The following is a 24,543-nucleotide window of genomic DNA, read 5'->3' as shown; positions in this document are numbered from 1 at the left end:
CTCCCCACCATTCCAGCCCCCCCCACCCGTCCCAGCTCTGGCCCTTTAAGAAAAAAATACTGCCCCCTAGGGACTCATCAGCTCCTGCAGCGGCCCTGGGGTTTTGGGGGACTCATGGAAGAGCCCCCCACAAGGCATGAGGCAGTGAAGGGCAGCGGGGATCGCCCCCAGCCAGGCAGGAACCAGTGAGCATGGGGTTTTTTTGTTTTCCTTAAACGGCTGGAGCTGGGGTGAATGGGTCAGCCACAGGGGTGCTGGGACAGAGGGGGCGAAGGTCAGGGGGCTTGCGCAGAGTGTCCCATGCAGCATGGGGCAGTGGGAGGCAGCAGGGATTGCCCCCCCACTGGCCAGCACCTGATGAGTCGGGGCTTTTCTTTTCCAAAATGCCAGGAGCTGGGGCAGGCGGGGCAGCCATTGCTGGAGCTGGGAGAGCAGGCAGGGGGTGGGCCTGCATGATTCAGAGATTCAGCCAAATTGATTCCGGTCAGTGATTCGAATCACCGAATAGAATCACTGTCCCCTGAATCAGCCAAATCCAAAGCGACTACTAGCTGCTTTGGACAGGCCTACCTGATATATACTTAGTTTTTCAGACCCCATGACAGCATCTGCTGAGGAGGAATTGAGGTGGAGTTGAGGTTGAACATCATTTCTGTAGCATGAGCAGCAGAGTCAATGTTGTCTCACCCCGTACAAAACAGCTTAGAACCCAAACAACTTAGAATCTCATATTTCTGAGGGCCTGGCTTGTCTAATGTCTTACTGGTGTCCCTAATAAGTCATACCCTAGAAGGCACAGAGATGTATCAGAATGAGGACACCAGTCCATAACAGGAGCCAGATAAACAATGCTGCCAAGGCACTCAGAGGAGTAGGAAATTATAGGGGAGGTAAACCCGGCACCGGAAGGACAACCCATTGTCTGTTTATTCTAGGAGTGCACCAGCAGAGATTTTTGGGGCCATATCAGCCGATACTGATCCAACTGCCAATATGAAGCCTGGCAGCATGGAGAGCAGCATCAAGCTGGTAATTCTGTTGTGGGGGAAGGGGTGGGGGGCAGATTGAGGCCCCTGCAGTGATAGAGGGAGGGGGGCTAGGGCAGGCACTACCCAGCCAGGGTGGAGCAGGGTGCAGGACGGAGCCATGAGCAGCTCCTCCAAGTGGTGGGGGTGGGGGGAGCTCCTGCTGCTACATCTACCCCAGGAGGGCATGGCGGGTGTGTATCCCTGGATCAGCATGCAGAGCAGGGGCGGGCTGCCACTGCAGGCTGGAGCCAGGCTCTTCCTGGCAGGTCAAGGGGTGGTGGTTGGGGTGGGCATTGGTGGCACTGAGGGGAGGGGGCTGCAGCAACCCCAAGATTTGCCGTAGCCCCCCTCCCAGTGCCACTGCCAACCAACCCAAGTGCACCACGGCCCAAACCCCATACCAGGAAGAGCCCAGCACAGCCCCCAGCCCTAGCTCCAGCAGCAGCCTGCCCTCACCCTCACCCTGCCCACAGATCCAGAGGCACATACCCCCCCCATGCCCTCCTGAGGTGCATGTAGTGGTGGGAGCTGCCCCCTGGATGAGCTGCTTGCAGATCTGTCCCGTGCTCTACCTCATCTGTGCAGCACCTGCCCCTGCTCTGGCCCGAGCCCTAATTCCTCCCACACTGCGTGGGCCTCGATCTGTCCCCCCATGTCCCTTCCCTCACAACAGACTTGCCAGCCAGATCCGGCTGCTCTCTGCACTGCCGAGCTGCACTCCTGGCTGCCTCCATGCATGGGGCCATTTATCAGCTACATCATTGGCCACAACAGCCAAAAAAAGCCGATTGCTGATACTGTCAATTTTCCTTATATCGGTGCCAATCTGATATGGACCAGTGTATTGGTGCACCCCATCTTATTTCTATTTTGTATTTTCTGTGATATTTTAGCACATCACTGAACATCCAAAATAGCTCTTTACATTGTAAAGCATAGTACCTGTTTAGACTGAAAGACATACATATTCAAGAGTTATGAAATATTAGACATTTGCAAGGAGAATAGTACTGTATGAAAGAGAACAGTTGCACAAACAAAGCTCTACTCCTTATGAAAGCAATTTCTATAGAAAAAGTGGTTTTTTTCCATTTGTTATGTATTCTCTATATTACACACACAACACAGAATATTACGTTGAATTACTCCATGCAGAAATCATCATCAAAATAATAGGTTGTGGTACAGTGACCATCCACAAGATCAAAATACAGCTACAGCAGATAAAGTACGTTAGGTAACCACATTGTTTGAGGAATACTTTGTGAATAATTACAATCAGGTAGACAGTTCCAGATATACTTTGTTAATAATTACTCTACAATTAGAAAATGTATTGTGGCCTGATTAGTAAAAGTTATTCTGATAAGGGTAAAGTTTAATTTCATAAATCATCCAATGTTGTTTAGCAGTCTATTCTAACACATGCATTTCCTTGTTCTTCATACTGCAGTTTACAATACCTTTTAGCTAATAAATAAAAGGGGATTTGATTGTAAAATAAATACAAATAGACTTTTATACTTATCATCTAATCACTTGTCTTTTAAAAGATTTTGACAACAGAAATATTTAGCTCTAGAAAATGGGTGTATTGCATGTAGTAATTAGTGCTCCATGATTAATACAAAGAAAGCATGCATATGCTGAATGAATCATCCTTCCCTCTCCCTATCCCTTCTCCAGCTGTGCATTAAACTTAGTGAAAGGAGTAATTACATTGTATACAGCAAAGCAGAATATGGGTGCCATGGTGATGATGGATACAAAGACTGAGACAGAAACTGTACTAACTTCTGGATATCGTTCTGACAGTAAAAGCCAGCTCTGACACACAGTATGCTTTATAATTCAATACACTTCAGAGAAGAGAATGAAAATGCGCTGCATATTTTTGAGTAGAGCGAAATTATTTAGGCCTAAGACCTTCAAAAACATTTTAATTACAGCCTAAGTAGGTTATAAAGCTCATTTATTAGGTTAATGAGTAAAGGGGAAAAAACTGTTTTAATTTAACATTTCAGAAGTGATCTGTGGCAGACAGTAGGATTTATATGCATTTAATCTGAAATTTTTAACTAGAGAAGTAACCTAAAAAATAAGAAAATGCAATTTTTTTGAAAGGGAACTTGCTGTAATATTAACTCTGCAAGTCTTACTAAATAGTTTACTAAAATTTTGCCTTGAAAAACTCAGTTGCCTATGGACTAGTGTGTCAAATCTGGAGATCATATTACATCATTAGATTGTGAAGCAAAAGGATTGAGTGCTACTTTTTAATTTATGTACCAATTTCAACATAATTAGCTCAACTACAGTAAAAACAGTTTCTGCATACCATTGAACTAAGAATCAGAACATTTTGCTAAAATTTTGCTCAAAGGTCTGGGGGTACAGTTAGTTTTTTCCTCACTCCTCCCAGTCATGGATCACGGGCCCCAGAGGGAAAAGTGCATCGGTGAGGTGAAAAGAAGACTCCGGCAATGGTGCCATTGTGAGGGGTTTGGCTTCTTTCACCACAGTCCGCAATTCAGTGAGAGAAGGAGCGGGTTGTTGGGACAGGATGGCCTCCACCTCACCCTGAAAGGGAAGAAGCTGACCTGCTCAACAGGGCTTTGAACTAAGACTGCTAGGGGCGGGTGGTCAATTAACAGTTCTAGCCCAGGTCATGTCAACCACAGTAGTAACATCATAGGTAGCCCAAGGGAACCCACTCTGATGATAGCCCAAGGAAAGGTCATGTCCCATTACATAAGAAAGCCTAGGCCTTCCTATGGCAGACTCAACTGCCTGTACACAAAAACCAGGAGCTTGGGTAACAAGCAAGAGGAACTGGCCCTTCTCCTGTGCGATAAAGATTACAATCTCATGGGGATACCGGAGACTTGGTGGGTAGGGCTGTGCAAAGCTTTGGATCACAATTTGGATTCGGAAGTGATTTGGAGGCCAAATCTACAAACCTGAATTGAATCGCTGGAAGCTTTAGGGTTTCCAAATTGATTTGGAACTTCCAAATAGATTCGGAAAAGATTCGGTGATTCAGCCATAGGGTATAGTGGGGAATCAATTAAATATCTATAACTTTGTTGTCTGTTGGCTGATTTGGAAGAAATTTGCAGGGATCGTAGCCTCTGCTGACAGCATGGAACATGCCATGTTTCAGGGTGATAGGTGTAGGGGTTTCTGGGAAATTGAACCTCAAACTGCTGACAAGCAAAACTCATGATATAGATGACACTGTGTGTGTTAAGGCGCAGCAGGGTGAAAGCTGCAGTCCTGCTAGCCCCTGATGAGGCCTTGAAGCCTGCCAGATGTCAAGGAGATTGGTGCGGGGGGTTCTGGGGCCCTGCACCCCTAGCTGCTGACAGGCAAAACTTGTGACGTGGGTTCTTGTGCAATTGACTGTCTCTGTCTTGGGGCAGAAGAAGTTCCTGGCCCTGTATTGATTCTTTCCTCTCCTTAGTCTGTGGTTTGGTAGATATTAATCTTTGCTCATTAGCTCATTATCCTCACTGGCTACTGTGTTACGCAATCAATCATGATTCACTCAGGGACCAGCTCAATACACAGTAGTTAATGAGCAAGGATTAACACCTACAAAACCACAGACTTTGTGACCTCAGCAGGGGCTAGCAGGACTGCAGCTTTCACCCTGCTGCACCTTAACACACACAGTGTCACCCATGTCACAAGTTTTGCTTGTCCGCAGCTTGAGGTAGTTTCCCCCAAACCCCTGCACCTATCTCCTTGAAACTTGGCAGGCTTTGTGGCCTCTGCAGAGGCTAGCAGGCTTGCAATTTTAACCCCACCATGACTTAACACACACACGTGACATGAGTTTTGTTTTCAATAATTTGGGGTGCAGTTACCCCACAAACCCCTGCACCTATCTCCTTGCAACTTAGCAGGAGTTGTGGCCTCAGCAGTTTTCACCTCCCTGTGCCTTAATACACACACACACACACACACACACACACACACACACACACACACAGTGTCACCTATGGCATGAGTTTTGCCTCTCAGCAGTTTGAGGTGAAGTTTCCCAGAAACTCCTGCACCTATCTCCTTGACACTTGGCAGTCTTTGTGGCCTCAGCAAGAGCTACCATTCCCATAGTTTTCACCCCACTGTGGCTTCACACACACACGCGCAACATGAGTTTTGCTTTCAGGATGCAACTTTTAGATGCAATTTCCCAGAAACCCTTGCACCTATCACCTTGTAGCTTGGCACGTGTCATGCTCTGAACAGAGGCTACTCTCCCTGAAGGTTTCATCTGAATCATCCAAAAGACAACAAAGTTATAGATATTTCGTTGATTCCCCATTATACTCTATGGCCGAATCTCCAAATTGGCTCCGAATTGGCTCTGAATCTTCTGAAGCAATTCAGCTGAATCGAATCAGAAAAAATTATTCAGATCTCTGAATCAAATCTCTGGCATCTGAATTGGCCAAATCTGAATCGGAATCGAATAGTTCTCTATTTGCACAGGCCTACTGGTGGGACTCCACCTACGACTGGTCTGTAGGTATAGAAGGCTGTACCTTGTACAGGAGAGACCATGTTGGGAAGAGGGGTGGGGGTGTAGCTCTATGTCAAGGAGCACTATGCTTCCCTTCAAACCGAGTTCACTAATCAAGAAGGGAGTCTCGAGACCCTCTGGGTTAAAATATGGGGAGAGCATGGGGAAGGGGATATCATTGTAGGAGTCTATTATAGACCTCCCAACCAAGAAGAAGAACTGGATCATGAATTCAGTAGGAAACTGGCTAAGGCCACATGCTTCTGATATACAATCATCATGGGGGACTTCAACCTCCCTGACATCTTGTGGGAAGAGCACACTGCCAAATCTGACCAGTCACATAGCTTTCTCACTTGCATTGATAACCTTTACCCAATGCAAGAGGTCTACAAGCCAACCAGGGGAGAGGCACTGCTGGATCTCGTTCTGGCCAAAGGGGATGATCTGGTGAGCAATCTGAGGATCAAGGAGAAGCTTGTTGACAGTAACCATGAACTGATCACTTTCTCTATCCAATGCAGGATGGGCAAATCCCTCAGTAAAACAGAAATCCTCAACTTTGGGGAGGCTGACTTTCACAAACTCAGAAGACTGATCAGTCAGGCACTAAGTGACCATGGCTCCTTAGAAAGGGGAGTCCACAAGGAATGGTTATTCCTTAGGAATGCAATCCTCAAAGCGCAAGAGAAGTCCATCCCATAGGAAATGCAGTCAGTGGGCAGGGAAGCTCCCTTGGCTGAACAGGGAATTTTTTGATGTCCTGAAACTTAAAAGGAAAGCCTACACCAGATGGAAAATGAGAATCATCACCAAGGAGAATTACTCAACACTAGCCTGCACCTGTAGAGAGCAGTCCAGAAAAGCCAAGGCTGAAACCAAACTCAGGCTAGCCACTGGAATCAAGGATAACAAAAAGTCCTTCTTCACATATGTGGTAAGTGGGAGAAAACAAAGGCAACATTGAGCCCCTGTGAGATCAAATGAGACAGCTGACATCAGGACATCCAAGAAAAGGCCCATCTCCTAAATGATTACTTTGCATCAGTTTTCCACCCACCCAAGGGGGGGTGACACTGTCAGACAGGACACAAAACATCTAGAGAGTGGGAGATGGGGCCACAGTTGACATAGATCAAGTGAGGGAACACCTCGAGAGACTCGACATACGTAAGTCCATGAGCCCGGACGGAATGCACCCAAGCGTCTTGAAGGAACTGGCGGATATCATACCACACGCTATGGTGAAGATATTTGAAAATTCATGGTGCTTGGGTAAGGTACCAGAAGACTGGGAAAGAGCCAACATGGTCCCAATCTTCAAGAAAGGAAGAAAGGAAGATCCAGGGAATTACAGGCCTATCAGTCTGACGTCCGTCCTGGAAAGATCTTGGAGAAAATCATCAAAGGATCCATCAGCAACAGGCTAATGGAAAGCAACCCTCTGAATGCCAGCCAATATGGCTTTGTTACTGAAAGATCCTGCCTGACCAACCCTGTCTTCTTCTATGACCAGGTGATGCATTGCCTGGACAAGGGAGATGAGGTTGATGTCATATACCTGGATTTCAAGAAAGCCTTTGATTTGGTCTCCCATGATCTCCTCGTGGTTAAGCTGGGGAACTGCAACCTCGACCATCTCATGATCCGATGGCTGGGGAACTGGCTCTGGGGTTGGACCCAAAGAGTACTAGTTGATGGGAGCAAGTCAACATGGTGCAAAGTGACCAGTGGAGTCCCTCAGGGCTCAGTACTCGGGCCACTACTCTTCAACATCTTCATTAATGACCTGGATTCGTGCATCAGATACGGACTGGCAAAGTTTGCAGATGGCACTAAACTGTGGGAGAAGGTGGCTACAATGGAAGACAGGCTGGGGATACAGGCCAACTTGGACATGCTCGCAAGATGGGCAGACCAAAACCTGATGGCACTCAAAGTAGAGAAGTGCAGGGTGCTCCACCTTGGGAGAAAAAACCAGCATCATACTTATAGGCTCAAAAGTGCTTCGCTCGCTAGCACCACAACTGAAAGAAATTTGGGGGTCTTGACTGACCACAAGATAAACATAAGCCACCAATGCAATGCCGTGGCCAGCAGAGCAAATCAAACTCTGGCATGCATCCACCAATGTATCTCAAACAAAGTCAGGGACATCATCCTCCTGCTTTACTTGGTCTTAGTGAGGCCAGTTTTGGGCCCCCCACCTCAGGAGAAAGCTTGGGAAAGTCCAAAGGAGAGCCACCCATATGATCAAAGGCCTTACAAGGAGATGCTGAGGGACATCAGCCTGGAGAAGAGAAGGCGCAGGGGTGACCTGGTAGCAGCCTATAAGTATATAAGGGGTGTGCATCAGGATCTGGGAGAACCGTTGTTCACCAGGGCCCCCCAAGGGATAATAAGGTCTAACAGCCAAAAACTCCTGGAAGGCCGATTTAGACTGGACGTAAGGAAAAACTTCTTTACTGTCTGAGTGTCCAGGGTCTGGAACAGGATCCCCTCAGAGGTAATGCAAGCACCTACTCTGGACTCATTCAAAAGGCATTTGGATGGTTATCTTGCTGGGATCATATGATCCCTGCTGACTTCCTGCCCAGGGCAGAGAGGCTGGACTCAATGATCTCACAAGGTCCCTTCCAGCCTCCGATGTCTATGAAAATCTATGAAATCTATGAAAAACCTCTCACCTGAAAATTTCCCATCATCTCAGCAAATCAGATTGTGGATACAGGAACTCTTAATATATAATTAAAATAATTAGAAAGTCATAGTTAGACAGGACAAGTAAAATGTAAGTCTGGTATGTAGAGGAACTATAATGTGGTTTGTATATGGCTTAAATAACAATGTATTACCTGATAAAGCTTTAGCAAAGTTTATAAGGCAGAAATAAAAAGAAAAGAAAGGGTTTCATACAATGTTACTGGGGCTCAAATGATAGCAAGGTATCCATGAGAAGGACAAGATGTGCCATGTGCTTTGTTATGGTTTCTTAGGCTAAAAGAATGCAGATAGGGGAAAATGGGTGCTTTGCTACTGCAGCTCAAGGTCTTTGGCTAAAAGAACATCACAGCTCTGTCTTTAACAAGCAGTTTCAGTCAGCTCATGGGGAGGATAATTGCAGCTGTGATTGCAGAACACAGGATTTGGGAGGAGGGTAATGACAAAAATGGAACCAATTCAAAGAGGCATAATTAGAGGGCTGGATGGGTCCTGCTCTAGGGAACCAAGATGCCCCTGGACAAGACACAGAAATGGGAAATGGAGTAGGCTTCTTCAGCAGCTCTACCCTGGAAAGATAAAGAAAATGTCCTAATTAAAAATGAGGGTCTGCAGGCTAGTTCTGACCATTTTTTGCAATAGTGATGTGATGTAATTGATGTAAATGCTGATGGTGTCATTAAAAACTTAAGGGGATATGACAACATAAGAAAGAAGGGTTCCCTGGTGAGATCACTGGATGTGGGCTGGAGCTGCCCAGCAAAAGTCTACTGTTTCCTCAGGTCTTGCACCTATTAAGAATATCTGACCAATTCTTGCAAAATTATAGTTGGTGAGCTGTGCTTGTTCCATCGTTAAGCAGACTGTGTAACTGGCATTTGTTGTAGTAGTTAGGACTGTGCCTGAAGTAGCTGTCAAAACAGTTAATTGACTTTTTATTGCGGGGGGAACCCTTTTAACTTAAATCGGTGGCTTGATTTATTGAATCTCAACAGCAGGAATGCTGGGTAGTTATTGACATATTCCTCATTTGCAACCCAACCTTACACTGGCTGGTTCTGAGCGTCTGATTTACATAATCATTTTGCAGTGCTCTCAGTGGCAAACTGTGTATGAAACCCTATACATGGCTGAAAGGTAACATCAGCCAATCAGAATGCACAGATCCCTATTCATATTATACCCTGGAGATGAAGGCACTTTCTTGGGAGGTACGAGATATGATTTGTGACTTTTGGCTACCTGTAGAAGGTCCCACAGGGGTCTGTCCTGGGCGCAGTGCTGTTCAATGTGTTTATTAGCAATTTGGATGCTGGCATAGAAAGCTTCTTAAGCAAGTGGATGGATGAAACGAGACCAGGAACGCTTGAAAACACAGAGAATGAGAGAGCAATCCAGAAGGATCTTGGCAGATTGGTAAATTGGGCTAAAGCTAACAGGATGAAGTTCAAGGTGGGCAAGTGTAAGGTGCTGCACCTTGGGAGGAATGATCAAAAACACAAATATAAAATGGAGGACACCTGCGTGGATGGCAGCACTTCGGAAAAGGACCTGGGAGTCTTGGTAGATCATAGACTCCATATGAGTCTGCAGTGTGATGAACCCGCACAAAAGGCAAATGTGGTTCTGGACTGCATCAAAGGAAGCATTAGGTGCAAGACAAGGGAGGTGATAGTGCATGTTTGCTCATCACTGGTTAGGCTTTATCTGGAATAGGGTGTGCAGTTCTGGGCTCCACATTTAAAAAAAGGACATGGAGAAGTTAGAGAGGGTCCAGGGGCAAGCAACATAGATGATCAAGGACTTGGAAGGCAAGTCCTGCAATCAGAGACTGAAGGAGCTAGGCATATTCAGTTGGCAGGAAATTCACTTAGGGGACATGAGAACAATTTTCAAATACTTGAAGGGCTGCCATAAAGAAGAGGGAAAACACCTTTTCTCTCTTACTGCAGAGAGAAGGATGCAGGCCAATGGGCTGAAGTTGTAAAGTAAATTTAGATTGAATATCCAGAAAAAAACTTCACTGTGAGAACAGTGAAGCAGTGGAACAGTCTGTTTAGGGGAGTTGTGGACTCTCCGTTGCTGGAGGTGTTCACAAAGATATTGGACAGCCGCTGGTTGGGGACAATCTAAACATAGCTATGCCTATTTTTTCCCATGCTTCTGGGCTTTACTCCTGTACCTGGAGCTGCTGACAGCATGCCAGGCATGTTCTTGGCACCAGGACAGACAGCTGCTCCGAAGGAGATGGCAACATGGTGAATATTTTGGAGTTATTAAGATAGTGTTATTAGTAAACATGCACAGGTTTGCCTGACTGTCATTCAATATCCACCCATCAGTGTGTGTCAGCCATCTAGCAGAACTGCTCTCTCTTTGACCATGTCAAGAGGGCAGAGGGACTGCAGGGGCAGCCGAATCATCAGACTGCTATTAAGGAGGCATCAGCAAATGTATTACCCTTCTGGTTTAAAGAAAACCAGCAATTACTAGCTCTTAGAAAAGTTCTTACGATATGAAGTAACAGGGAACTAGAGAAAGATTTAAATTCCAAGCTCCCCGTAGCAGTCCTCTATGTGAAAAGATCTAATTGACAGTTATAATAGATCATAGAACTTTGATGTCATAATGATGCAACTGGGGATTTAAGTTTTCCAATGAATGAGAATAGCTTGTGACTCCATTCCACGGCTATTTAAAAGAAAATCTTTGTGTGATCTATTTGCTGGAATTTTGTCAAGTACTTAAAACCATTTATTTACCCTTGGTTAGTGAATGCTTCCCCCACATCTTGTGCCTTTGGATACTGGCCTTAGTACCTTACTAAGTGATTCAGTAAGGTGTGAAAGAGGCACTGTCAGGCTGACAAATCTGATCTCTGTTCATGGTTGATATTATTTGCTCCTCCCCCCCATAAGTAACTGAGCAAAGCCAAAATACATTTGCAAAATGTTTTGATGTCAATCTATTTTGGGGGGATAAAAAAATTCACCCAAGTCAAGTTCCAGCAACAAATAAAAAGGGCATCAACCGCAAGCTGGAATTAGAGAGCCTCACCTCCTAAACAGACACCTAACCAAGATCAGATAACAGTGCTTAAAAGAGCAATCACCACACAGTTGCCTCTAAAACAGGGGTGGACAATTATTTGGGCCCACAGGCTACACAGAGAGCTTTGCTGAGCTGTCACAGGCCAGGTCAGCACTGCAACCCCTCCCCTCCCGCGCAGCAGCTCACCAAAACTCCCTTTGTGGGATGGGGCCATGGGTGGGCAGGGAGCGGTGTCATGGGGACCAGGGCAGAGCTGCAATCCACTGCCCACATGCCCCTGTGATGGACAAGGGTGTGCAGGGAGCGGATCATGATTCCACCCCAGCCCTGCTCTGTCACTGCCCCAAGATCCCAGTCCCAGCCCCGGACCTTGTCATGCATCCACAGGTGCATCACAAGTAGAGCCAGGGAGGTGATCCTCCCCCTCTATGCAACGCTGGTCAGGCCACAGCTGGAGTACTGTGTCCAGTTCTGTGCGCCCCATTTCAGGAGGGATGTGGACAACATGGAGGGGGTCCAGAGGAGGGCCACCCGCATGATCCGGGGACAACAGGGCAGACCCTACATTGAAAGACTGCAGGACCTGAACCTGTTCAGCCTTCACAAGAGAAGGCTGAGGGGGGACCTGGTGACTGTCTATAAACTCACTAGGGGAGACCAGAAGGGTTTGGGGGAGACACTGTTTCCACTAGTGCCCCCTGGCATGACAAGGAATAATGGACACAAATTATTGGAGAGTAGGTTTAGATTAGACATCCGCAAGAACTACTTCACAGTTAGGGCGGCTAGGAGCTGGAACCAACTTCCAAGGGAAGTGGTGCTGGCTCCTACCCTGGGGGTCTTTAAGAAGAGGCTTGATCCCTACCTGGCTGGAGTCATTTGGGCCCAGTTTTTCTCCCGCCCAGGCTGGAGGTCAGACTTGAAGATCTACAAGGTCCCTTCCAACCCGACTTCTATGATTCATATGATTCTATGATGCAGCTCCCCGTCCACTTGGCCATGCACCCTGCCCGCACAGCTCCCAGCCAGTCTCCATGAAGCCTCTGGAATCGCAGATCAGTGGCAGCACAGGGCCAGGGCAGAGCCATGATGCACTCTCTACACGTCGCTGCCCACAGAACCGGGCCTTGCCTTCTGCTGGGCCCTGGCCCCAGCCTCACACTGTCACTGCCCTACGATCCCAGAGTCACCCTGGAAACCAGCCAGGAGCCATGCAGGCAGGGCACGCAGCCAGGCAGACGTGATGGGGCTGCAGACAGGTAGGAAACTATGTCTGGGGCTGGGGCCAGTATCTTGGGGTGGTGACAGCATGGGGCCCGGCCTGAGCAAAGCCGCAATCTGCTCCTGGCATGCCCCCGCATGCAGAACCCACACTCCTCACAAGGGCATCTGGGCAGCAAATCATGGCTTTGCCCTAGGCCCCAGCCCCACACTGTTACTGCCCCAAGATCCTGGGGTCCCCTTGGCCCCACCTGCTTGTCTCACTCGTGGATGTCAGCCCAGAGCCCCATCCCAGCAACCCAACCAAGCACCCTGCCTGCGTGGGTCCTGTCCCCAGTAGTGGGTGCAGGGCAGATGAGCTGGAGTGCCTAGGCAGCAGGGCTAGGTCTGGCAGTGGCAGCCAGAAGGAGCCACTGCCACCGGGGCTGCCATTCAGCTGCCCCAGTCCCGCTAAGCACCTGTGGGCCAGGCAAGACCGAGGGATCTACCCTGGGCTGCACAAAATCCTTCAGTGGGCCAAATCTAGCCCATTTTTTGCCCACCTCTACTTTAGAAACTCTTTCACTCCCAAACACGCTACTGGAATCTCCCGTTATCCAAATGAGCAGTTCTCTTCCTAAGTACTTAACTTTTCCAGGCACCCACGCAGCAGAGTAGGCCACCTAGGATTGATGAAACTGAGGTTGTACAAGGACAGCTTGCAGTTCTGTCAGCACATCAATGTCTCACCTTCTTTTGCAGCTGCCTGGACAGCACCCCACATCTTGTGAATATATCCACTAGGGCTGTATGAAGCTTCAGTCCCCGATTCGATTCGGCAGAGAATTGGCCCGATTCGGTGGCCAAATCACTGAATCCAAATTGAATCAGAGAATCCTTTAATCTCTCCGAATCAAATCAGAAGCCTCCAAATCAATTCAGAGAGATTCAGAAAGATTTGGTGACTTGGACATAGACACAGCTTTAAGTGTTTTTTCTACATACCTCACGGTAGCAGGTAGCTCCTGAATGCTGCGATGCTGGGGCGCATGGGGTGTCCGACAAGAGCATGGGGGGCCCCCCAGTGCGCTCAGCAGCAGACCCAGAAGTGGACCAGAAGCACTTCTGGTCCACTTCTGGGTCCACCGGAGAGCATTTTGGGACCCACCCCAGCTCAGCAACTGGTGCCTCCTGGGTCTGGGTGGGGGCACCCGGAGTCCCCCCACAGCCAATTGCCAAGCCAGGGGCCCCCCCAGTGCACTCCCCAGCAGACCCGGAAGCGGACCGGAACTACTTCCGGTCCACTTCTGGGTTCACTGCCAAACACGTGGAGGGTCCCCCCCACACTCCTGTGGGACGCTTCGTCCGCCCCAGCATTGAAATCTTCACAAGTTGCACTGGTACCTCGAGGTACACAGAAAAAACAGTTAAAGCTGTGTCTGTGGCCAAATTGCTGATTCTCTGAACCAGCAGGGAATGTTAAGACTTGGATTCGGCCAAATCGAATCAGGGACAGTGATCCAAATCAATTAATCAAATCACTGTCCCTGATTCAGGCCGAATCCGAATCCAATAGGGCCTGTTTTGTACACCCCTAATATGCACACCAACTGGGATCTTGCAAGGGGAGCTCAAGAGGAATGTACCTGAGATGGCCAAAATGCAGTATCTTTCTCCAACATAATGAAATTCTGTCTGCCTCGAAAAGCGTGTGAGGAATGCTGCCATGCAAGCTTTCAGCTTCATGTGGAATTTCAAGTATTTAGTAATGGTCATTCCTAGATATTGATTAGAGTTGGGTTTTTGAGACAAGAGGTGGCAACAATGTGGGAAACTGTCTTGTAGTTCTACTTTTCATTAGGAAGCACAAAGTTCACGATTTTGTGTATTAAGCCATTTGTATTAAGTAGAGGACAGTCTGTTCCCTGGGCACAGAGTAGGAAGTTCATTAACATGGAGGGTAACAAGGCTCATGGAAGGAGACAAGGCTCGTGGAAGGCTTTGAAGTGGAGAACCAAAACCATATCGGATCCTCTATTCAATGGACAGCCATTGTACAGGGCAGTCGGTTGCTGAGCAGATGGGCAACTGAGTTCTGCACAAGCAGGAGACAAAGTTGGTAGTTCTTCCTATTTTATTTCCACTTAGACTAGCTGAAAATGGCTTGTAGGGGAATGGACATTCTGATCTATTTATCAGGACATTGGCTGTGCAGTATAGTAGCACCCGTTGCAGAGTCTGTGACTAATACAATGTGGAAACAGAACTCCAACATGATCCACCATGACTTGGGGTTAGCCCATGCCATGACAAGTTGTTTGCACTGTTACTGTGGTAGAGTGCAACTGGAGAGAACAAATTCCACAACAATGCAGTTAAAACAGAAACATTTGGAGTTCTCCTTTTAGATGCCTATGTCCTTAGTCATTCGGTTTTTATTAATTTGTTGTTTATGTGCATCATGAAACCTGATCACTGTGGTGAATCTCAGAAATTAGGACACACCTAGTCATGCTAAACATAAGAATTAAAATTCCACCCCCCAGTATATATGTTGCCACAAAGCTTCAATTATGGGATCAATTTGGTCCACTGTGTTGAGTGCCAGTGCATTTCAAGAAATTATTATGCAGCCATCATAACTAGCAAATACAATTTCAAGTTCACACACCATCTTTTTCTGATTCATGCCTAATCAGTTACTATTGTTGTGGTGTTTAAGCAGCACACCCTGATACCGTTTCAAGTAGGTTTCTCAATATAACAAGAGAAACAGACAGGAATGGATAAGCAGAAGGAGAGTTCCCGAGACGGTCCATACAGTAACTCACGAGCCACTAGGGAGCAAAAAAAGGATGTAATCACAAACAAACCACACTACTTCTGGGTGAAGTAAGCCTACCCATAACTCACAATCATACAGGGCAGTCATGTCTACTCTGTTCTAGTGAATAAGGTGATTGAAATGTCTAAAGTAAAAAGAAACAACAGGGATTAGAACAATATGATACAACAGGATTAAAACCGATGCAACACAGCTAGATGCCACACTAAAGGGAAAGCAAAGCAAGTGATTTTCAGTTTCCTATAGCAATGTATGGTGAAACAAAGCAACAAGACTGTAAAAGCTAGCAAGCTTACATGAAACCATTGGACCTTTGTACACAGCAAAAAGTGTGGTGTTTCTTGTGCTGTAACTGCGTGACTGTTTGCACAAGTGGGATTTCCGCATGCTTTAAAAGTCTTTCTGGTACATTAAAATAAAACTTCTCAGACATGGTTTAGTTTGGATCACCAGGAATTAAAGTGTTGTGTCCATGGATTCATTGTGTGCAAACACAGAGAGGTGCTCAAAGACATGTAATGACCCTCTTTGCCCATCAGATGGCTGCAACTTTTTTGTAGTTCACCCCTTTGAATTGCTTTTGAATTCCTTCTGCTCTTATTTTTTTCTTGTGAGGTCTCCCAGCTTCCCTACTTCTACAGCTGCATGGCAGGGCATGGGTGGGGGTCCCAGGCTGGGGTCAGCGCTAAACCATCCCACTCTCTCTCCTGCAGCGCCAGCTGGGTACCAGGCTTAATTTGTCTGAAAACCTAGTGCATGCAAACACTGATGCAATGCTCCAAGGCTTAATTTGTTTGAAAATCGAATGCGTGGAAATGCTGACACGACACTCCAAAATAAACAAGTTTAAATTTTATAAAGCTATTTAATTTAATGCGAATTAAAACCTGTGGGGTTTACAAGTGCCCATGAGCATCACTGGCCTTACATGCCATCTGTCTAGAACACTGCCTATAGATAATGATATGTATGAATAGGGACTGGATCCATGGACATGCTCAACAGGGAGTGTGACTAAACTGCAACACCAGCATGTATGTTCTAGCAACTTCCAAAATTTTGTACAGGGAGAGATTGGGAAGCAAGAGTTATTCTGAGACTCAAGGGGTTGAGGGGCCTTCTGCAGTAAACCATTCCCCCAGAACCGAGCTCTGCCAGACAGATACAGCTCAGTAATGGTAGTATGAATGCACACTGCTTTACAGAACTCCATAAGAACAAAGATGTTGCATCACCCTGTGAGAAGAGCTGTCATAGTCTGGGATCTGTTTGGCCTGTTAGACAGAGTAAGTGGGGAGCCATGGTCCAGTCTTCTGCCCTTCCTCCCTTTCCCCCTGTTCAGAGAACTCAGGATTATTGTCCATAAAGAGTCCTGGAATTCCTCTGCATAACTACCTAAGCTAGAGTATCAGTTTTTTCTGCTTTTCCTGACCAGCCTTTGTAGCTCTGTGACTTGCCTGAGGTACTAGCAAAAAAAAAAACAGGTAAAAGGTGGTTTCACCTCTGGACAACTTTTACAGGGAGTGGCATCTACACAACAAGTTAGAGGATTTCCTGAGTGCGTATAAGTGTGAAAGAGTAAGCTTTTCATTCTAACACAAGTTAATACTGTACTATATGTTACTCTGAAGACACCATATTTCTGTTCACTGAGATCAAAAGCTTGCTTTGTCTATGAGCAGCACATAACAACTGTTTTTAAAGTACCAGTAATTGCAACATTTGTGTTTCTGGTCCAGGTTCCATTCTTCTCAGGGAAGAGGTAGCTTTCCCTAAGACTTGCCCCACAAGCTTGTGTAACAAAGCAGGTTTCCTGGAAACAGTTTCTCTTGATGTTAAGTTGTGAAAGCTTTTAGTCACATGGGTGAGACTTTTTAGTGATAAGAAATCCAGTGTTTACATCCTTTGAATTCAGTGTTCTCATTTCTGTTCCTTAGGGCAGGATCTGTTTCAAATAATTCCGTGCTAAACCACGCCATGCAGAATAGAGCCTCCAAGCCAGTGAATATATGAAGACTAAACCTTATCCAGTCAATAGATCTGGTACCAACACAACTTTATCAAGTTAAGACAGTTTCGTTTAACATCTTTAAGACAAAGGACTGTGAATGGCAGGAAACTAGCTGCAATTGAAAACAGCCAAAAGATAGGAGCAGTAATAATCAAGCCAGGTCAGTAGCACACCTGTAGTGCACTAATGTTTTAAAGTGACTGTAGTTTCTGATATATGAGATGACAGAGCTTGTTCAGTAGGCCTTTGCAGGATAGGTGCACACAGAGATGAGTCTCACATCTTAATAATAATGCACTTGGAAAGGTTTTCAAATCCCATCCCTGATCACTAGCTCCATTTTATACTATTGAGGTTCCAGCAAGGCACTTATTTCAAAGTTCATTCACTGCTAAACAAGTCACTTAGGCTTAGATCCACAAAGGCACCTACGATCAATTAAAAATTCAGTCACTGCCTGAGAGCTGCACAAATGTTAATCAGCTCAGCGAAGCAGTCACATGTTAAGGCAAAAAACCTGCTCTGACTGCCCCTCACCTGCACAGCTGTGACTTGCCGCTAGAAGCCTGGTGAGCAGGGGCAGGATTAGGAGCTAGGGGACAGGTTCACTGCTGCTGCTGGGCACAGCAAGTGCTGCAGCCCCGGAGCACCTGGCAGCCACAGTGTCTCCCGTCACGACTCAGACCAGCTCTGCTCCCAGCTCTGCCCCAGCAGGGAGCAAAGCAAGCCAGTCAAAGCGGGAAGGGTGGGACCAACGAGTGTGGGGGGTACTGCCTCAACTTGGTCCACCTTGCTTTGCTCCCAGCAGGTACAGAGCCAGTTGGAGCAGCAGTGGAGAAGTGGTGCTCCCCTGCCCACTCCTCCCGCCCCCCAATCTTGGACCAGCTCACTCTGAGCAGAGCCAGCCACAGCAGTACCAGGAGGCACCATGGTGCCAGACACTCTGGGGATGTGGTGGTCGCACTGCTGGATGTGCCCCAGTGGGGGGCAAGGTGCTGTGCCCAGCCCCACAGTGCCCTTTTGTCTCCCCTCACCATGACCCAGGAGGGCTCACTGCCCCCTGGGATGCTGTAGGACTTCACCTTGGGTGGAAAAGCTGTGGAAAGTGGCCATAAATTAATGGAACAGGAACAAAATTAGGCAGATTGCAGATAATGCTGCCTTGGAATGGCGTAACTTTTAGATGAACAATGAGTGCTTTAAGTCACTCAAAGGGTATTAATGTGCAGCCAGTCCAGGGGTTAAGAGCTCCAGAAGCTGCCTAAAGTTACTGTGTAACAAGGCCTTTAAAAATGTGGAGCTGAGAAACAGTGTTTAAGTAAATGCTGATCCTCTTCTTAGTTCTCTCTCCTCAAATTTTAACTCTTCAGAAGTCACAGAGACCAAGGATATCCCATTCTTAGTTTGACAGATTTTGTAGAGCTGTAAGAACTAATTGGCCGAAGTCAGTATGGTCTCTTTGTACTGCTTCTTGAGATAAGCAACTACTAGTCAATACAAAGTTGGCTAAACAGAAAAGAAACCAATGACGAGTACTTATTCAAGGAACAGAAGGGGAAACCATCTTCAAAGTGGTATGTAAATTGTATTTGTTGAATACCAGCTACAAGCGACAGCAAATTAAAAATTCCATAAACCACACTTAAACAATTTGGGTATTTACACTTGCCCAGGTACATGTTCAGAGCTGCAAACCTGCCTGGCCAGTGCACAACCTATCTAATACACTCAATTAGTACAAAGGATCTTGTGTATCCACAATGAACATGGCACAAGATTGCAAAGTGTGCAGAAGTGCCAGAAACAGCACTTATGCAGCTGGATAAGTTTGTAGTGAACTACAAGAATGCAAGCTTTGCACCACATGCAGTAGACTTGGATGGTTTCAGGCAATTATGTCTGCAACATGTAAACTACAAGTAAAGAAAGAGGTTGAGGTGGGGGAGAGGGCAGGGGAGGGGAAAGAAAGGACAAAGCCATGTATGGTCCATACATGGCATTTATGGATTTTAATGGCATGGCTGCTTGCATGAAAACACCTATTTTACAGGAAAAATACCAGAGAAGATGGTCCATGGTGGAAGGCAAAAGTACCTCATTAGGCACCCAAAATAGTCAAGAGGGAGATAGAGAGCTCCCCAAATGTATCATTCTTATGGCCCACATATTGACATGCAAAATGGGGATTCTGTTACTCTACGTGCCAGTTAAATCTACTGATAAACTACATCTCAGCAAAAAGGATTTAGTCAAGTCTTTACAACCAACAGGAAATAAAAGCATCCTAGAACACGCTACCTAGCAGTTATAGAGCAGAGGCAAAGACACCTCAGCATTGTATTTCAGTTACAAATGTGTCTTACCCCAGGGGTGTCTGGCTTGGGCCAGATCTAAACCAGGGGGCTCTGAAATCCAGCCTGCAAAGAGCACTCAACAGCTGTGGTACAGCCAGTGGTGCAAGTCATGAGGCAAAACAGCTGCACGATGAATGGGTGGCTGTGTCCACACAGCCCTCAGTCACCTCCCAGCCACTGACAGCCATGTCCAACGGGGTCCTGGAGCCCTGGACTGTGTGGCAGGCTATTGCCTCTCCACTTACCATGCTCCCAAATACCATGCTGACCAGTAGCCCAGTAGGCTGGATGGAGTGGCTCTGGAGGCTGGATTCAGCTGAGGAGCTGCATGTTGGACCTTCCCATCTTACCTGATCAAACTGATAGTTAGGGCCAGCAGGTCCAAATGGCTAACATCATTAGAACATTAAAAAGGGTTAAATCAGGCAACTATAAGAAGGTTTGGGTCCTCTGAACCTTTGTGAGAAAGCTGTATATAGCAAAATACATACCTCTAAACTCATAACCCTGAAAGGAAGAAAAGATTTGATTTTAAAATCAACTCATGGCAGATATTACATAGTTTTAAAAGAATTCAGATCAAAATATTGTAATCCCTGAGGTATTTTTTAACTATTTTTTTTGTTCTCTCTCAACTTTTATCCACAAAGAAAGATGGATTTACAGTATGCCCCCTTTTATTTTAAGGCAAGTTTTTCCTTTTTAAAACTCTTGCAGTTTTTTCCTACCTCCTCCCTCTTCTCTTACCTTTGATCTAGAAGAACACCCACAGTTCACCTTCTATTGCCAACTTTCTTGCTAAACAGAAGAGGGCAATAAACTCTGGATATCAAAACACACACACACACACACACAAAATCAATTATACCAACTTGGTTTCCTCCCCATGGGTTGCAAGGAATCTATTAAATCAGCTTAATGCACAGTAAGTGTTTGGAATCAATTCTAGCCAGCAGTAAGTGGAAACTAAACCAAAACAAAATTTACCCCTGAATGAAATGGAGTTAAGTTACTGGTTTAGCTTCCACTTACCGTGGGAAACAGCATACATATAAAAACAGCTGCAACAGATCAGCAGGACATGGGCTTACAATGGGGAAGGCCCCATGTTCCCTCATGTTTAAGGCAGGCATGTCATCATAGTTCAGTCTGTCCATACCCTCTTTCAGTCATCAGAAACTGGATCTGAGATGCCAGCACTGCAGAGGTAGGAAGCAGCACTGTCAGACACAATGAAACAGGTATGGGCAACAAAAGGACTGCCATAGAATTCATCCTTGAAATCCTACAAACTAAGATACACCTTAGCAACAAATAAATTGTTTGCCTACATGCAAAGGGAAAGCTCTGAACAGCGCACACTAGAGCAGCTCCAGGAAAAAAAAAAAAAAGATCCTGTCGCAGTGACTGTGGTTTGGAGCTGGGGCAGAGCCATAATCTGCTGCCTGCATGCCCCTACCTGGGGTATGAAGGTAGCAGATCACAGTTTTTGCCCCAGCTCTGGACCACAGTCACTGCCACAAGATCCCAGCCCCAGAGCAGCTCCCTGCCCAGTCGCACATCCTGCCAGCACTGCTGGGGCCAGTCACCATGCAAACCCTGGTCTGGCATTGTCACAGCCCCACCCCTGCTAGGGTCTTTGCTGGAAACTGGCCACAGTGGCATGGGCACAGGCTGCTGGGAAATGGAGTCCAGGAGTGGAGGTCTGAAGTAGTCTGGTGGTTTTGGCTAAGTGTCTATTAAAGTAATGACTGAAAACACCTGCAAGGCTGGGCATGGCTGTAGGGGAGATGCAGCAGTTGTAATTAGCCCTTGAAGTTAAATTGGCCCTCCTGACCTGTACAGTGAGGAGTGAATGAATCCAAGAGGATCTGATAAGATCTTCTGGCAGGAGTTCACTGTGAAGTTTGCTCTAGGGCCCTGGGGCAGCCTCTCTTTCCAAACTTTACATCAAGGCATGGCAGACAAGGGTAGAGGACGGGTACCTGGAGCCAGAGCAGACAGCAACTGCCAGGGAGTGCCACAGCCACCCCACGGCACCTATCCCATTACAACTCTGATAAAAAATATTAGCATTTTAACAAAAAGATTGGTCGTCCTATAAGTTTGGAAACGAGCCTGGTTATGAAAAGAAAGCAATGCGCTGTTTACAAGCATTACATTGCCTTACTCCTATAGATACCTACAAATCAAATTTTTGTCACCTCTTTCCTCCCTCTTCTCAAGACAAAGGCTAAAAAACATAACACATACACAGTGTAATGGATCAGCAGTTGCCACTTTATCACTGTGATTCTGAAATCAGGAAGTGCCATTACCATGTGAACACACAAAACAGTAATACAATCTTATTGTTATGTAGCCTATATTGCTTTAGTGTTGTGCTTAAGCCACAGTAGAAGCTTGATTCAGTTAGGATTCATCCTCTTTGCATTATTTATAAGCTTTGGAAAGCCATTTTACTCAAGTGCTGGGCATGTGTACAAACAGTGTTTGGTACTTGCATGGCTTGTATACCTATTACCTAACCCAGGGGGAGGGAAAACAAATATTTAAATTTTATTGAACAATGCCTTTAGGTTAGGTACCAGGAATTCAATATGTTCATCAAACATTGGTCTGGTTAATGTTTTCCTGGTTATCCAGTCTACTTTGGGTAAAAAGAGTCCATTATGGAAAACCGGTACAGGCATAATCACAATCTGGTCAACTTGGTTACATGCCTGTGGGATAAAACAACTGGTGAGGCATTTGTGGGGGATGGCGGGGCAGATCCTTATCCGTACTTATGCCGAGTTGTGAACCAAACTCAAAGCATGTTTAACTCATGCTTGAGTGGTACCAAGATGAGGACATTCCCTAGAGCTGGGCATTAAAGCATAAGAGAAAGACAGGGTTTGTAGGAAGTCCTACTGATGCCCAATAAGCACATAATTTATACCTAGGCTTGAGACAACATGCCCTTCAGCTTGCCAACCTTCTGGAATGTTTTGTTCAAAATGATCTAAGAAACTGGTGTGCAAGATTTTGATGAATATGGGGAATATTTTTAAATCAGTGAATCTATTGTAAACAAGTGAGCTAGTGCTAGTGACAAGTTAAATAGGTTTGCAAGGATTACTCCACTGAAATTGTTGGAGCCATGACACACCCTTTTTTTAGGCTAATAAGAGTTGCTACATTGCCAAACGTTCAGTCTTGATTCGTATAGGGCCAGGGTTACAGGGATGCATGGCAGCCTGTGTGCATGGCGCACGGCACACTGAAAAGGGAATGCCGTGGCAAACAGGACAGAAAAGCAGAGCAGTAGCTTGAGTAGGGGCACAGGGCAGGGAACAGGAAACAGAGCAGCTGATCAGATATAGGTAGGGACCTACCAAAATTGCAGCTGAAGTGGGGTACTGCACACCACCCCAGTGCTGACTGATGGAGTCAATCACTGCTCCTCACCACTCACTGCTCCTCACTCGCTCCTGATCAGGGTGGAGGCAAAAACCGTGGTTTTAAATATGGCATCATTTTTGCCTAACGCCATGAATTGGCTATGGGGTCCTAGTGGCCCTGCTGCTTGCTGCTGCCTGGCAGGAAGGCAAAAGGGGTGCCATTTTTAAAACCATAGCTTTCACTTCTCTGGGCAGCAGTGAGTAGGGGGTGGGAGGTGTGCGGGGAAACCTGCAAAATTAAAGGGGCCACCGTGCACTCCACTTCAACCACAACTTCAATAAGTCCCTAGATATAGGGTATGAACAACAATCAGATCATGGCAAACTAGAAGACTGCAGGGACCTACCATGAAGCTGTTCCACAGCAACTCTGCCCACTCTTACTCCACAGTAATTAGAAACTAAACCTGAGCATCTTAACCCAAATAAAACAGGGCTCAGGTGCCCTAGTTCAGCTTCCACTGACCAGTTCAGGGCAACCTACAGCCCAGAGTAGTAGCACAGTCCTGCAGGTAGAACTTGGGACAGTACTTCCTGCACTTTTCTCTTGCCCATTAGAACAACATAGGAATTGCCATTTACTGGGTCAGACCATGGGTCCATCTTCCCCAAGATCCTGCGTCACTCAGGGGCAGAGAGTGGATGCTGAAGGGGAAAGTGAACTGGGAATGACCAAGGTGGTTTCCACTGCTCCTCTCTCACTTGCAGCCTCCAGCATTTAAGGTCTAGGAAATTCTAATTCAGAAGATGTGCCCCTCACTCCCGTGCTCAATAGCTACTGATGGACAGAGCTGGCCTTAGGGATAGGTGACATGGGCAACTGCCCAACGCGCCAGGGTCAGGGGGATGCCAAACACCCTGCCACCCTGCCCAAGGTGCCATGGTCAAGGGGATGCCAAACACTGCACCGCCCTGCCCCACCCCAGGTGATCCTTGCCCCAGGCAGGAGGAGTGGTGCCCAGCCCAGCCACTGCTTCCTGTCCCCATGGGGTCCCCTCATGCACCTCGGGCTCAGCCATGCAGGGCAGTGCCCCTGCCCATTGCCCCAAGATCCGCAGGGGGCAACTGAGCCAGCCCCGCCACCTCCTGGCTGACTCCCAACTTTCTGCTCCTCCTGGAAGGGCCCTCGTGAGATCATCGAGTCCAGCACCCCCACCATAGGCAGGAAGTCAGCTGGGGTCAAGTGCTCCCAGCAAGAAAACCATCCAGATGTTTTTTGAGCGAGTCCAGAGTAGGTGCTTGCACCAGGGCTGGGGGGAGTCTCTTCCACACCCTGGACGCTCCCACCGTAAAGAACTTTTTTCTCGTGTCTAGTCTAAAATCCTTCCTGGAGTTTATGGCTGTTAGACCTGGTTATCCCTT

General features: G+C 46.7%; 1 protein-coding gene across 1 annotated transcript in view; it reads right to left on the bottom strand.

The window, feature by feature from the left end:
• Positions 1-15,460, bottom strand: part of LOC109292718 (cholesterol 7-desaturase-like) — a 37,871-nt gene extending 22,411 nt beyond the window's left edge. Inside the window, exon 1 of the mRNA XM_019510276.1 lies at positions 15,442-15,460. Within this exon, the coding sequence (XP_019365821.1) occupies positions 15,442-15,460 (19 nt within the window). The remainder of the gene's footprint in view (positions 1-15,441) is intronic.
• Between the last annotated feature and the right edge of the window lie 9,083 nt (positions 15,461-24,543).

This window comes from Gavialis gangeticus, unplaced genomic scaffold (genome assembly GCF_001723915.1).
Source record: "Gavialis gangeticus isolate Ggan-Ray unplaced genomic scaffold, GavGan_comp1, whole genome shotgun sequence".
In the NCBI taxonomy this organism is placed as follows: domain Eukaryota; kingdom Metazoa; phylum Chordata; order Crocodylia; family Gavialidae; genus Gavialis; species Gavialis gangeticus.
The sequence above is the reverse complement of the archived record's forward strand: the minus strand, read 5'-3'. Positions and strand labels throughout refer to the sequence as shown.